The sequence below is a fragment of the Folsomia candida genome, unplaced genomic scaffold, assembly GCF_002217175.1.
Source record: "Folsomia candida strain VU population unplaced genomic scaffold, ASM221717v1 Fcan01_Sc003, whole genome shotgun sequence".
Taxonomy (NCBI): Eukaryota; Metazoa; Arthropoda; class Collembola; order Entomobryomorpha; family Isotomidae; genus Folsomia; species Folsomia candida.
Window position 1 is genome coordinate 13112115 of NW_019091195.1, and position 16423 is coordinate 13128537.

The 16423-nt window shown below is 36.9% G+C and overlaps 1 protein-coding gene across 7 annotated transcripts in view; it reads right to left on the reverse strand.

Moving 5' to 3' along the window:
* The window catches only part of LOC110845561 (extracellular serine/threonine protein CG31145), a 47365-nt gene that overhangs the window by 4584 nt on the left and 26358 nt on the right, over positions 1–16423 (reverse strand). For 4 of the 7 annotated variants that reach the window (XM_035849762.1, XM_022092003.2, XM_035849761.1 and 1 more), the window contains 10 exons: positions 10228–10277; positions 9820–10149; positions 9350–9535; positions 2601–2810; positions 2169–2279; positions 1724–1779; positions 1536–1595; positions 1281–1373; positions 278–335; positions 25–212 (listed from right to left, as the gene is read on the reverse strand). In XM_035849762.1, coding sequence (XP_035705655.1) covers positions 25–212; positions 278–335; positions 1281–1373; positions 1536–1595; positions 1724–1779; positions 2169–2279; positions 2601–2810; positions 9350–9535; positions 9820–10149; positions 10228–10250 — 1315 coding nt within the window. In that variant the 5' untranslated portion in view covers positions 10251–10277. Of the gene's footprint in view, positions 1–24; positions 213–277; positions 336–1280; positions 1374–1535; positions 1596–1723; positions 1780–2168; positions 2280–2600; positions 2811–9349; positions 9536–9819; positions 10150–10227; positions 10278–13847; positions 14033–16423 lie in introns of those variants that run through there. The other 3 variants (XM_022092005.2, XM_022092007.2, XM_022092006.2) reach the window with 3 other exon arrangements.

A 16423-nucleotide genomic window follows, 5' to 3' on the forward strand; every position in this document is an offset into this window, starting at 1 on the left:
TATTTTCTCAGATGCATTACAAACCCAAGTGAATAAGGAAGGTGTCGTTTCCAAACATCTTGAAAGTTTCGTAGTGATGCCTATCCATGTTTCCCATAAGGAAATCTAAAACTGCCATGTCCACAATATCCAGAAGCCGACGTCCCCGGTCGTATGGTGGGGTTGACCGGATGAGGTCACAATAGTCAGAGTCCACCTCCCACTGCGCTTTCCTACGACGTAAAGGTCAATGTAAATACCTTTTCTGCCAGACTCACAGGAAAAATCAAATCGTTACCTCCGCTTGTGGTACGAACGTCTCCACGGGTGCCGCCAAACTTTTCTTGCTGCAGCCTCTGTTAAATAAATACAACGCCAATTAGTTACTCTGCAGCCATAATCAGACACATTGTGTTATGCAATGGAATTGCATTTCATCGTCATGATTTATTTAAACATTTTCTAGCTTCGAAGTAAAAAAATCATTCATAGCATGCGATCAATTGAGGTGAAGGGAAAGGAAATGTAATTGATTGAGAGTGGGGGATGTGAAATGACTTTCTCTTTTTACTACGTAAGCCTAGACCACTTGAAAACACTGTAACATAAACTTTATTCAATAAAAGATTAGTCTGAAGATTCAGTGTGTACGATACGAATGTGTGCATGTAATACAAATGTAGAAAGAACTCGGACCACTCATTAATTACACGGAGGAGGGAATGGTGAAACGATTATGTAAATTATTAACGGGAGCCTAGAAGTGAAACCTGTGAGAGCAAGAGTTGTGAAAAGTAGCGCATTCGAGACATGAACACATTTATCTTTGTCTTAAGTCGAAAAGGCTTATGCATTCTTTTCTTGACGAAAGTTCATTTGTTTGCCTAGTTGAGTTTAAACGTGTTCAGGTCTCAAGGGTCGTGCTTAGGACATCATTTGAGACTATCAAATGCATGTATAGTCAGATTGTAAAGAGAGAGGGAATGAGGCTTTGTGCGTATTTATGTACTTATGTGCTAGTTGTGTAGCATAATATATGCATGCAAGTTATCTCAAGAAGAGTTGTCTGTCTCAACTATTTTTGACGGTTATTTGGTCACGTATTGTTGTCATCAACGAGGGTCAAACTGTGTATTTGATCTCGAGTAGCTCTGATTTAGCAGTGTAACAAATATGTATGACAAACGACTTTTCGGGGGGGAATTTGAGAAAGCGACCCCACCGACTGCCATTAGATATATTATTTAGATATGACTAATATAATGAGAGGCTGTATCTAGTATATAGTCATGCGAAATTACCTTTTGGTGGCAAAAATGCGGCCAACGATCCCTCCAGCATGTCTGGTGCGCCACAAATTGCATGACTAGTGTCACAGTAGTAGCTGCACTTTCCTATTTTGCAAAAATTAACGTAAAATTCTTAGACAAATATCTGGAGCGAATATCTGGATATGGTTAGAAAGGCCCGATTATTTTTATTTTTGCAAAAAAATAACAAACCGTGGGCGCAGTTTATATTTTGCGTATTGAACAAATCAAAGGAAGAGGACATACCATGAAAACAAATATTGCCGGCCGGAGAGACAAAGAAAGTATGTAATAGCTGGCCCTCAGCTAGAAATGGTAAATTTTATATTACAATCCATTCTTATCATATTTATTTACTTGAAGAATTTCATACACGTAAAAAGTTATTAAGTTTGGGATCTTTGGGATTCATTAGAGAGTACGAAATGACGAACCTAAGGGATAGATTTCTGATGAAATATTGAGCAATCGTCCGACAACTGGCGGTGCCCTGAAATAAGACATAAGAATTTGTAAGGAATTTTCTAATTTCGCCAACTTGGTGGTTTCTTCAGCTCAGTGGCAAACGTATGCTTGGCGAACGATTGGAAATCAGCCCTGTCAAATCTTATTGACAAATCCATATAATTTTTCTCTACAAAATAATGAGAGGAACATTTGCGCATTCTAGAGTACTCATATACATGCATCAGTAAATGTGTATAGCTACTCAATATTTTTTGTTGTTGGCTGTGAAGAATTTGCCATTGGAGAATTTGTCACTGTGACACGGGGATCGAAATGGCCAAATTCCAAAGACCAGAGATGGACAGTCAGTCTCTGACAAATGGCTTTCATCTCCTGCATTAAATATATCCTACGGCTCACGTCTCTTCTTACCTTCTAAACTGCATTACTCTGTCCAAGTGAAAGGCTGCAATCTCTGCGTTGTGACGCTCAAAGTCCGTGAAATAGAAATGGTTGGGAAGCGTCTCGGTTTGTCTCGGAAATCTAGACCAATGACAACATTAATCATGTAATAAATCCTTCTCTCTCTTATTAAGCAAGAGACGAACGACTTCGACAACCTTCCACCACAGCACAAATGGTGGAAAAAGGGATTATTTTAGCAAATTATCAACAATTCAGTTGCTCAGTTTTAAAAAGGGGATTATTGCGACATCCCAATATGTTATCACAGTATCGATAGAGTATTTAATATCAATTAAGACTAAATGTATTAAAATAAAAAGTATAACCAAACAATCGACAGCATAGATTGAAAACAAATGGGATCAGAAGAATATTAATATGGCTGAAAAAAACACTAACCTCATTGGCTTGAACATTGCTTGTCCATTGGACTCAAAATCCATGATCAGTTTGAGCTGTGTTCCTCCTTCCTTTTGCTCAATGTGGACAATCTCTTCAATGACCATTTCATGGAGCAAGGTGTCGACCACTTTGTCATCATCCTCGTACAAGGACTGCTTGCGAATTAGCAGTTGGAAGCGCTCGAATGATGTCAGATTTGGCCTACTTCTGCAAACAAGCAATTATAGAAAGTGTTATTAAAGCCCCTTTCTGCTTAATTCAATCATATTAATGTGATGGATTCAAAACAAGTCCAACTCAAACTAATAACTTTTCTTGTTTGTTCTAAGACAAACAATACGTGTGAGCATATCAGTAGCTCTCGGCGCATCCGAGTGAACGTAATCCAACCTTCTCAAAATTGCCTATAGTCCGATATTTGCCTCTGTCACAATTTTTGCTGACAGATATACACTTACATGCTTCTGGCAATTTCAGAGGTTTCCATTGCTTTTACGATGCCTTTCTTGCAACAAACAAATTGAGCTGAATGCTGAACCGACTGACTAGCCAACCAACCGGCAAACTTTTCTTCATATGACAATTCTTTGCTCCAAGAAAAAAGGATATTACCAAGTCGAGTGAGCATGGTATCGCCAAAAAAGTCATTCAAGTCTTGTTTGCAAAGCTGAGACTATTTCGGGGTTGGTATGAGATCGAGATGAGGTCACATACTTCCGTTCAATCCACTTTTCTATGCCACACTCGAATTTGAAGAAGCATTTCACTATCTCGCTCTCTCCTTCATCTTCAATATGGAGGAACTTTCCTTCTGTTTGCCAACTATCGGAGGAGGAAAAGAACCTGATCAAAACAACAGTGGACATCATTGGGACCAGTCCCAAGATTGTCATTCTTAAACCAAACAAAAAAGTAGAAAACGCAGAATAAGCAAACGACGTGAGCTTGGATGTGTTACTTTTCATGGGAAAAGTTAAGTTTCCTTTTTCAATTGGCACCTGAAGAATAAAATTTTATTGGTGGTATACATCTATCGGAAGAATTTAGCTAGCCGAAGACCAATCAAGCGAATTTTTTTTCTTTAGTTCTGCTGTGGTTGCATCATTTAAGTAGTCCAAAAATATCAACAAACTAAACATTTCAAGTTGGGAAATGTTTGTCAACAGTTTATGTGCTAATATCTGCTACATCACGTATGACTCCCAAAAATATGTACACATAAATACGTGCATAGGTGAATTTTTATTACTAACAACTAATCACAAAGAATGGTGGGTGATCATCATCTCGGGTCCTGTCCAGCAGCAGGCTCATTATCCTGAGCACATGCACTTACCATATTATGTGTCACTTATTTCCGGAGTGAAGTTGAACAACACGACAGAGCTTGTATTCTGCTGTTTGGGACTGATTGGTAATTCAATCCGAATGGAACGAAATGAGCACACTTTAGATATTCATTTGATGTTTTCATCCCAACAACCACACAGCAAACTGCGTGGGCACGATGACTACTTTTCATCCAAATCATTAGTCAATATTTCATTTCGACCATTTTGAATAGATATCAAAGCAACTCATCCTCGCTTTTGTAGATACAGAACCGTCAAAATAAGGCATTGATTAATGAGTCCCGTCTTCAGGAAAAATAAAGTTGTGTTGCGATTGCTTTCAACGACTTCTCTCCTTCTCCGATGAATTGGAGCCTTTTCTCATCCTCTCGTTCAGACTTCAAGGCTCTTCGTCTATGAGTTATCGTAATGATTCACTAGGAAGCAGCCTAATTTGATGTTTTACGTGGTTTAATGAAGACCACGCACAAGTTATTTTCAGCGCAAACGTCAATATACTTCCCTGATTGATGTTGGTGGAAGAAAGAGGAAGAAATAATATGTCCTTCGACAGGCATTTATTGCCTTTTCCCAGTTGAACGAAATATAAGTAAAACATCCAATATCGCCCATGTAATTCGCAATTATTTTTCTGAATCGAGTATTTTCTCAGTATTTTCCATAATATGAATTTTTAGATCAAAGAAAACTTTTTTAATATGTCAACTTGTTGTTGACGACTGGCAAGATCGCAATATGGATTCCCAGAATTTCTGCATGAAAAAATCGAAAACATCCCTTTTACGTAAGAAAATATGTACATATTAATTTTTGATGAAAAATGACAACTGATTTTATAAGCTCGAGTGGCTTCACTTATGAAACTTTCATGCCGTCAGTCTGCCTTTAGGCATAAAAACTCTTTTTAATCTAATTGCCTTCAGAATTAGTACATCTACATATACCTACATATTTGCATATTAAACCAGATAAACAAAAAATGAGTAGATATAGATATGTAAATACATATTTATGGACGTATGGATAGATGAGGCTTTGTGCACCAAATATTGAAAGCAAATGTGATATTGGAATGTCAAAATATTTCTACCGGTTTAAAATTAAGAATTTACAGAAGTAAAAATTTGCCAAGTAATCCTGTAGTTGAATGAGCAATCAATTTAATGACTGGGGAAGCTGATGTATCTGAAAACATGAGCCACAAGGATTATTAAAATAAAGGTTTCTTACCGCCACACCCCCAGGGGAGGAGCTTTCTACGCTTCATGACTCATGTGCAAACTGTTGATAGCGTTGTTTTCTCCTTAACTTTATATGACGAACCTGTAGATATCATTTCGTCGAAGTTCGGGAGAGTTTCTTAGATATTTGGGTGCAAAATTTCCCCTCATATGACCTTTAGGCCCATTTTTGACCGTGTTAAGACGCTCTTGAAAACTCCTCCCCTGGGGAATCCCGGTAAGAAACTTTTATTTTAATAATCCTTGTGCCTCATGTGTTAAGGGCTATATATAAAAATACTCTGCATTAGAATTTTGTGAGAGTATTTCAATTGTAGACCATCGTGAGAAGGTACAAAGTACGTCACCAAATCTTTGCACTGTATTGAAAGAAAGCGAAAATAAGTTTCAAATTCAACTCGTATTGAACATCTAAAATAATAATAATAAATGGCAGGAATTCTACATAGTTTTATGGAATTCGCGTCTAGATTCCTAAATGCAAGAAAGTTTGAGAAATAACGACAAGACAGATATTCAAGCCAACGGGTGACTGACTGATCAGTTTCTCTTGCCTATCCCACTTACTTATCTCTTGGAGAAAGTAAGCCCCGACTGTATGGAAGGGTCACATTCGTCGTCGTCAAGCTTTACAGATTTTCATTATGCTCTGTTGGAGACGAACGTAAGTAAACAGGTTATTGCAAATCCCTTCAAGCTCACCCTCAGGATTTCTTTAGTCCACAAACACTCGGAATTCTTGAAAAAACGAGATCCATTCAAGCGGGTTTTCCTCGTTTAGGCAGATTAGATAGGGATTTATTTTTTTATTCAACATTTGTAGTTTTAAAACAGCATATGCGAGAGAAAGGAGACGAGGAGGTAACACTGCGTCTGTGAATGTACGACAATCCTCGATTTACTTCTATATACCCACTTAAAGTTTGGACATGAATAGACGTCTGTCCATTATCTACCACTTTATTTTATGCATGCAAAAAATGAAATTATGTATTCCTCCTTGTGGTTTGTAGACAACGAACGAACAAATGCAGAAAATATAATAAAAAAAAACATTGAAAACTTTAGAAATTACCAACTTGTGTTTCAAAAGTATCACTCTGTGTAGCACTTTCACTGATAGACATTAATGGACTTTTAGTTTCTTCCCACTCATTCAAAGTCATAATCAATTACAAACTCTTGGAAATGGAGATCTATAGTATAGGCATTATGCAAGTAAAGTGTTTTTCCTCGGTTGTCGGTTACCTCCTTCGCATTAGAGAGTCGCTGCCATTAGAATGGAGGCTGGGCTAGTTTTTGGCTTGGCGTCACTTGTTTACTCTATCGCATACGTGCATGTGCATGGTCGTATGTATGATACACACACCAATATAAACGTCCAGTAAATTAGGTTTGTCATGAAATATTCAGGATCAATCTTACTAAAACTGACAGCAGCCTTCCTGCCGTATTGTCATTATTCATTCATTTCAGTGTGTGTATGGCGTAGATAGCTTTGATTCAATGCTTATATCATGCGATTGTGGTTTTATGCTATATGTAAGCTCTTTCTGCTGCTCCTGCTGCAACGAGAAGGAGTGAAAGTGAAAGTGACAGCTACACCCAGGTGAATAAATCAAAGTCGTCGTAGCAGGAGAATGACTGCGATGATCTGATCAGAAAATGTCTTCAAGAGAATGGCACGCAGAAATGGAACATCTTCAGCGATTGAATTCCTTCATCTGGACTTTGTTATCTTATGGGAGGACAGGTTGAGCACGACTGAATCGTCTCAAATGGCCAAGTCGTGTTCCACACCCAAGCAAGCTATCTGTCTATCTCTCATCTTTCGATATCCTCCTTTTTGTTCCGTCGTGTAAGTAGTTTAACTACAGCATCTACATATATGCACATATAATGTAAATAATTTTGAGTATTGCCACATGCACTTGTTATTATGAGGTCCCCTTTAAAGAAAAAAATACACGGAAATGCTGCAGGCAACATGCTTTGGAAATAAATGCCAAGTTTCGAAACGTGAGATCAAACAGCTCAAGAGCGAATTCTCAAATGCCATTATCGACCTTGTGCCTTTTTCTTCAAATAATTCTCCGGAAATCGAACTGCCAAATCAAAGGTTAGTTGATGTGGATAAAGTTTCTATATCTCGCCTCGTTTGAATTCAAACAGAACACAAAGTTAAGGAAACAAGATAATTTTCTTCCATCAAGAGAGAAAGGAAAGTTGGCTTCTCGGGCTCTTCTGTGCCATTTCTGGTAACCAAACAAGTTGAATTTGATGTCAAGCAGAAATCGCTTTTTTGGTCTGATATTCAACTCACGAATAGATTGTAGGAGTTGTTTGCAGTCAACAGCGGTGGTTGGTGGCGAAGGAGAAGTTATGGAATGGCAGAGAAGAGAAGGTTTCGTTGTATCCTTTATCCGGTCAGTGCGTGGTTCAAACTTCAAGTGAAGCAAAGCCCAATGCCGGAAATTGCTGCATGTGAATTGTGCTTGTGCTGCTGGGATGAAATGGAAATGATCATTTTGTGTGTTCCTCAACCAACCAGCAGCACTATTGTCTGTCTCATTTTCCATGCAATATTTAGCAGCAGCAAACTCACAAGAACCGAAGAAACGATGTTCGCGTGGTATTGCACGCTAAAAGATTTTTATGAGCTGGTGTCGGTTTCAATTGAGAAACTACATGCACATATGTATGTATACCGAGCGAGTGAGTAGCCACGTTTTTAGGCCTGCCTGAATTATTAATGGAGCATGGGAGGGAGGAGGAACAAAGGAAGTTATAGGCTCCGTAATAAGTGGAATGGAGATTAGTGCGACATGCACAATGAAAACTAAACCTTTGATTATAAGTAAAGTGCCATTAGCCATTTGGTCAGACCCATTACTCTGCATTACCGCAAAGTGCAATTAAATCCAGGGATTTTCTTCTTCTCCTTCACTCATGGACCATAAGTGGTCGGTTGGAGGAGGAGGACGAGCCTCAAAGGATTTTGTCAGATGACATGCTTTCTCCTCAAAGTCGGAACTCATCTGTCTGCATTCACCAAAAACCGGAAACCGCTACATACTTGAGAAAATAAAAGAGACAAGATGGCAAACTAACGACGAATAGATATATGCGAATTGTGTTTCGTCGTTTGTTTAATTGCTCTGCTATTCTCATTCTAATTTCTTCTAGTTCTGTAATTACAATAATTAGGAAAACTAATTATTTGCAATAAATACTTGTCAAGCTTTCTTTGAGACGACGGTCTTAAACCATAAAGCTTTTCCTCTCTCATGTACTTCTTCTATTTATCTGGTACAATAGACGACATCTTTCTAAATTGGTGTCTCAAGTTTCCAGAATTTTGATGCTTCCAAATTTCTATTATTTATGCTTTCACCAACAAAATTGGGATCAAATTCCTCGTACAGTATTCACATTCTTTAAAACTGAAGCTTATACGTATACTCGTATTACCGAGAACTTTAACGTCGTTCACATTTTTATGCCTTATTGTTTCCCTTGAGAGTTATTTAAGTACGATAATGTGGGAAAGAAGAAACTGTTATTGTTTGGAACAGACTCACATAATTTGTGAATTCTAAGTATATACTCTGGAAACTGATACGAAGACATATGTACGCACACAATCGAGCAACAACGGTTCACCTCCAAACTCCATCATAACCATCACGAACATAATATTCCAGTGCCTTTTGTATGCTATTTCACAATCCAGTTTGTTTGCGAACCGAAATTAGAGAGGTATTAATAAACTCGAACATCAAAATTTTTACTCTGCAAAGGCAAAGTATCTGAGCATGAAACATGTGAAGCGTTTCTTCAAATTTTGGTTTCATTATGTTCCATCATTTTATGTTTGGCAATATTTTCCGATCATTCTACTGTATATTTACATAGATTCGTGTATGTAAATATTTGATGGAATGGATCACAGTGGTGGAGGATGTAAGCGGATTGTGAGTTTCAACATTTTTAGTACGAAAGGAAATTACCCAAACCTCGAATTGTTATAAATGCGGATTATTATATGCTGCGAGGAGTTGAGTTTGGTCCAGTCCAGAGAGAATTTGCTGGATATTTGCATGCATAAAATGAAGTAAAATAGGGAAATCAATTCAAACGCTGTTCAACTTACTCAGTCTCTATTCTTAGCACTTCTGCAATCGTTGGGCTGTCTCTTTCTACGCCATCCAGAATCACATAGCCTTTCCCTTTCGGATCCAACATCTTTTTCAAATCCTCATATTTGTCCAGAGGAGCTGAATAATGCTCAACTGCGTTGTTACTAGCGTCCTCGAGTTTCAGTTTACTGCGTAAGTTCCTTGAATAGGGTAAAAAACAGGAAAAACTTAAATAGTTGGTCAGCCACAAGAAAGCTTAGTAAATATAAATGGATAGATATAAGTACGGTATACATAAATGCATCTGGCCAAGGTTTTAAGATTCTACTATAAAATTTGTTAATATGGTTAGCCAGATTTAATTTAATCCCAGATTCTGCCAAAGTGTTAGAAGGGTAAGATAATTAGTAAGATTAGCTACTCTGCTAGTGTTTCTTTTTTGCAAAATAATAGCACATTGTGCTCGCCGAAGTCATGCACTTACGTATTAACAATTTGACTGATATTACTGGGTTGAGTGTACCGAACTTTATCATGCTTCATAAGGATTGTATTGTCACGTTGCTGCCGTAGTACTAACTTGGCAGGAGATAATTTGCTATTCGCATACTGATTCTCGGCTGTTTCCCCTCCGCCGCCTCCTCCACCAGGAATAGTGACCTGAGCTGATCCCACTTGACCCGACCCAGGAGGAAGATCCAGACCCGTGCTCCCTCCAGTTCCGATGTTAGCAAATTCGCCATTATTCATTCGATAGTGAACATCCACAATTAAGAGTAGTGTGAGCCCTATTAATGCCCCCGAAAGGGCGAGGCTAAAAAAGATCACAACAATTCAGTTCTCATGTATTTTGCTGAAAAGGATTAAATCAACGCCTCTATTATTTGCTTACCCCATGCGTTCTTTCCACTTCATCTATCACAGCGTCGTTTTATCTGCATCCTGAAATCACACAAATTAAAACAAATTAAAAATAATCATTATCATCAGATTTTGTCAATTTCATAATGTTCGTATTTTTGCATAAATGCACATATATGTATAAGTGCGTATGTCCAATCAATATTTCTGTTTAATTTCTAAGTGCATACAGAAAAAGTATAGTGTTTTACAGAAAACTGGCAACGGGGTTTAAAACAAATGCAGAGATTATTAGAGGAGCAGATTACTCCATATTTTATTGCAGCATGACTACTATAAGGTTTCGATGAACACCACGTAACTCTTATACATTTATGTATTCTGATTCCTTGGGGGTTACTGAAGGACAAGATGTATTGCAGAGATCAAATGTCATAAGACGTGGATGATTCTTTGCAACAAAGTAAATTTATATTATTTACTATATGTCATGGATCGCAGTTGAAATTTGTGCAACTCGTGCAAATCCATTCCCCATACAACCATTTAAACTCATGGTTGTTATCCATATTCCTCCTCCTTGCCTTGTAAAACCCGTCATCACTCACTCACTCGGAGCAACGGGTGCGATAGGATCATTCATTTTATCGCCCCTTGATCATAAATCCGTCCGTCGAGGATAAAATGCAAATATAAATCTTTGCAACCCTTGTACTCTTCATGCCGTAGCATACTTTCCATCTGCTGGTGTGCTGAACACTCTTGCACTTGGCTTTATCACCATCACAAATTCGCAATTTCAGGGGAAAGGCAAAACTAAACAAAGAACAAATTGAGAGGCGGAAGACGGTCAGACGTTTCACAGGCTATGTCAATAAGCAATATGCACCGCGACAGCACATTCTATTCATCAGGATAATAGTCCAGGCGGTGGCCTTGTTTACTCAAAATGTTCAAGTCGGTTGCTCTGCAATCGGTGTTTGCATGCTTTGGTAAGTTGAATTAAATTACTCAAGTTCCAACTTCAGAAAATTCGGGCGAAACAACTCTACGAATTGCCATCATTGAAATCAAAATCGACCACAAAAGCATGACACATTGCATTGTCGTTTCCTTTGCACCTCTGTCTAGCTCATTGGAAGTTTCAACTAAGGAAGGCCATCAGTTTCATAGTGACAAGGTTTTTCATGTCTCAACTACTCATTTTGACAACTCATGGAGTTTATGATTTTACGAGAGTTAGTCAATTAAGAGTAAAAAATTTGTCGAAGGCGAACATTATTATGAACATAACTTTTGACTAAAAATACTTTTTAGTTAAAAATACGCGAGCAAAACCTGAATATGTATAATGGGTTTCATTTAAAAAACATGACATGCCATAAAATTTTTTTTGTTATTCAATCTAATTTTTTTATTTAACTGGAACATCCCATATTTTAATACATGTTTATTGTATAAACATCATCTTTAAATTTGTAGTGTACGTTTAAGAAAATCGAGGTCGTCGGGACTTTTATGAATAACAAAAGTGCATAGTTCTATAATTGTGAAATTTTCTAGGAAATTAATTCTATGAGGAAGATGTTCGACCATTCCCTTGCACCATCCACCATGACTAATTGGATTGCACGAGTAATATTAATCGTGTACTATAATTCTTAAATCGTGACATCCTATAAAACACTGGAATTTCATCGAAATTAAATTAAATTATATAAAATTAATTTCACCGAAAATCCTTGAATTCTTTGATATCATCTAGATGAATTGACACAAATTGTGCGATTGTCTGAAATGTGCAGTATTATATCTGTACAAGCATAGAGCATAAATACACAAGTGACAAATTAGCCCAGTAAATGACACAAGTTTGTATTCGTTTCTTCTTGTGTTTGATAAACCGTAAAATTTAATACTGAATCTGCAAAGATGATTTTTCCAACAAATTAAACCAATGTTTAAACGAAAACTGAAGATAAGTATGTTAAAATGATAACAATTTATACGTTAATATTTTGTATTACAAAGAAGGTTTTAAGTAACATATTTCCATCACATTTCCATCATCTCGAATCACCTGCATGCATGCATATATTGGGATAAAAGCAGTTTAATAAAAGTTTCCACAACTGTCACTAAATTGTATATGCTACAAATAACAATGAAGTTGAGATAAATGCCGTCATTGAATTGTCACCGAGACGTGAAAAATGCTTAATGTGACAGCCCACGACATGATGAAGGTAATTGTTGAATGAAAGTCATAAAATGAGCACAGTGCACGTAAGTGTTTATTATCTTATTCTGGAAAACTGTCCACATTTTCAGCAAAACTACTAACAAAGTAAGAGCCCAACAACGTCACAAGTTGAGTGCGAAATGTCAACTGTCACTCGCTACTATCTCATATGACAAAGTTACCCATTCGAATAAGAATAAAAATAGCGGAGCGAAATAATTATCTTCAAGTGGCTCAAAGTAAAAAAAATCGCGCAAACCTTTTAATGCTACTCGATCACTATTTTAATTTTTAGATTTGGTTACGACCATTGTTCGAGATATTCCCAAGATTAACACTAAACTGTCTTCTGATGGTTCCTTTGTGCTTATTTATCTGCTTGGCTAAAATGAAAATAAATGTGCATACCTGTGTATATCTACCTAGTACATATCTATTTATATATGAATATACCCAGTGGGTATTACCCACAATGCCCCCGATTGCGATTTACGTGATTTCTATCACATCAAAATACATATTAAATATGACTTTGAATTATAGGACCACATACATCCCCCACCGTCAACAATGATGTTTTACTGTAGTTTCTTAGATTTACAGAAAAAGTTATAACATGGTTTCTACTCGTCTTATTGCAGTTTTGCTGTTATTACACACTACGTACTTCGATTTAAGAATATTTTTCTAAACAAGCAAACTTAGCATCTGATGATCTCATGCACATATCGACTCAAGACATTGAATGATAAGTTAAATTATCGCGTGGTCCTCGATTATTTTCCCAATTTCAATTGATAGGAAAATTACAAAGACCGAAACTCTCTTCTACGAAGTAAAGAAACCAAGTGCATTTAGATACACATCCGCAATTCTTCTATAAGAACTGGTTGCCACGAACTTAATTCAATAAGCACAAACTCTTTTGGAATTTTACGATGCACAAAGGAGTGATGCCAACATGGAATCATTCGTTGGTTGGTTGCTTGTGTGCACTCAGTTTCTGATCAAACTGATTGTTGAAAATGGAAGTGCTCCGGAAAGGAATTACAATAGAATCAAATCACGTCTGCATTTGCTCTTTCAGCAAAAAATTCGTTTCGTCAGAGTGAGAGAAGAAGAATGTTGGTTGTTGCAAGGTACAAGGGTAATAATGCAGTAACATTCTTTCACATTTTCACCAGAATTAAACGTTGCTGTCATACAATTGATGAGCTATTTAAGTGAATGCAAGAAATTTAAATATAGTGAAATATAGTGAATGAATGTCGATATCTGGCTGAATTTCTAACCGTAAACCAGAACAATTTACTCAGGGTGTGACAGACCTCTCTCTTCGTTTCGGAACGGAAAAGTATAGGCATGCAAAAACACTCGTGCAATGGAAGAAATTCATGCTCTTAACTTACAACGAACAAGTAGGGTAGTGAGGGTTGAAGGCGAATGACGGGAGCCGGAATTTATACGGATGACAACGATTGACAGCAACTTTCACAAAAATTTACGAAATTCTAAAACTAAAAACCACACAAATGGTGAATTTCAGTTGAGAGACGATGTGAACTGTTGTGCATCCGAATGCCAAACTATTCTGCTCATAATAATAATCCAAGAGGAAATTGTCACCGAATTATCTCCACTCATGGCCCATAGTTCATTGCTGCATCAGCATTTTATTTTTTATTTTTTTAAATTTAACCACTATCTAAGAAACCTAATTTGCATTTGCGTTGCAAATTAAATAGAATATGGGTTGATCTTCGACATTAATGCTCCAGTGGAAAGTGCGAAAATTGTTGACGTTGCTAATTAAAGATCTTTGACTATGTATGCGAATGAATGAACCAAAACTGAAAGTTTTTGCATACAACGTAAGCAGTTTTGACTAGTATTAAATTCAGTCACATAATTAAAAGCATCGATATTCCTCACACGAACGCTGAAGGCAAATTAAATAATTCAAGTGGTTATTCTAAGTTTTAACCACTTTCATTATTACATAGTCGAACTTACATATGTCCATGCAATAATAAATGCAATTTTATTTTTACCCAGTTCTATGCTAGTTGTGCATGAACAGCACAAGTTCCTCGTCATGGCAGACCTCTTATAATTCATACTTATCACGAATTGAGATAACAATTTCATCTCAGGGTCACCGTCCAAGATTGGGATAACTGGACATGATGATTGGATTCAGAGCGAGTTCAAGATTTTATTAGTTCCAAGTTCGTGAACAGGATTAGCAATCTCAGCACAATAACAAGTTAAAACAGCAAACGTAAATCTTTCTATATTACGTAAATATGTACATACATACATCGATATATAACTAATTTAAGTTATGAAACGTACCTTCCGTGGCATACAAACTCATTCATGTTTTAGAAATGCATGCATCATCTCTACGAAAGGGGTTCAGGCATAACCCACCCAGTGCAACACCAGTTATTGCATGCAGATAACAATTACTCGACTTTAAATTTTAAACATTCTTACAATTTTATCATCATTTATTTTTTAGTAGTATTTACTTGCATTCAAGCCAAACGGTAAAATAAATACATCCAATTCACCGAAATTGCTGTACAACACTCCGAACAGCAATTCGACACGCTTAAAGATGAGCATGACGGGTGAGGATGACGAGTGTTAGATCGAGTTTGACAACATAAAATAATTTGTTACTGAAATAGATACAGTAAATACATGCATACATGCATTTTTCATACAAGTTGGGGAAAAAACGAGTTAAAAACTTGAAACCCCTAAGCCTTACATGTGCCTATATTTATGTATAAGAGATATGAGAAATCTTTTTACGTCGTAAACAAAAGGCAAGCATGTAGGTAAGGAATCAAATTATACCATGGATAGATTTTGTCTGAGCATGTAATTTGCACGGATTTTCAACGCAAAACGTGCGGAAAAGAGGTTTTGCATTTACGGTCCAGGTCATTCACATATAAACTGATAGCTAGTTATACGGCATGAGATGTTGGTAATGCCAAGGATTAAGAAAGATGAAATCGACAAAAATTCAAACCCGGACCACGACGTCAGACTAACTCGACCAGACCAAGCCACGTATAACATAACCAGCTTATGATCTCCTCACTTTTGTCAGATGCACTGGTTTCATTCTAAGGAAGACTGACTACTAAAATAGGCACGTAGGTAGCTTATGCATTGAGCAGAACTAGCAGAATTAAAGATTAAATCCTCCACGAGCCTGTTGAGACTGCTTCCATTAAGCATGGATTAAAGACTTCCCAAAAAAGAGGAAACTATAATATTTATTCCATACAATGAAGACGCGACTCAAAGTTTTCACTCGAAGATCTCAAAATGTTAAATTACAACTCCTAAGATTGCTTTTTGTTTGCAACGACACTCGGATTGAAATTAGTGATTGAAATACAACAAAAAATATTAACAGTCGTGTCCGTGCTACTCGAAATTAATCAAGCCATCATTACAAAGCGAGTTTATAACTTTGGCAAATGAGGAGATTTTTAATTATTGTCATGATTGAGAGTGGTGCTTCTCATAAAAATTAAGCGAAATTCACTTTACTGATTAAACTTTAGAAAATGAGTCTTCTGGGGTAAGTGCGCTGATCTAAATGAAGGGAATAATTGCTGCCTGTACCCTTTCCATCTAGAATTAAGCACATCGTATTCACAACTCGAATTCTAGATTCATTGTCCTCAAGCACTGCATGTAAATACATAAAAGCAGTGTGACTGTGAGTGGTGCAGGCGAAAACCAGTTTTGGATCTGTAGTGTCTTTCTTATAGAATTGGATTAAATTTAATGCACCACCGAATTAGCTGAAATTTACCATAAATTTTAGCTGAATTCGCCACCGGATGAATTTTTTCCAACTTTAGCCTTTTTAGCCACCGATTTAGATGGTGGTTACCACAAATTTAGATGAGCTGCCATTACCATATTTAATGAGCATAGGATTACAAAATCAATA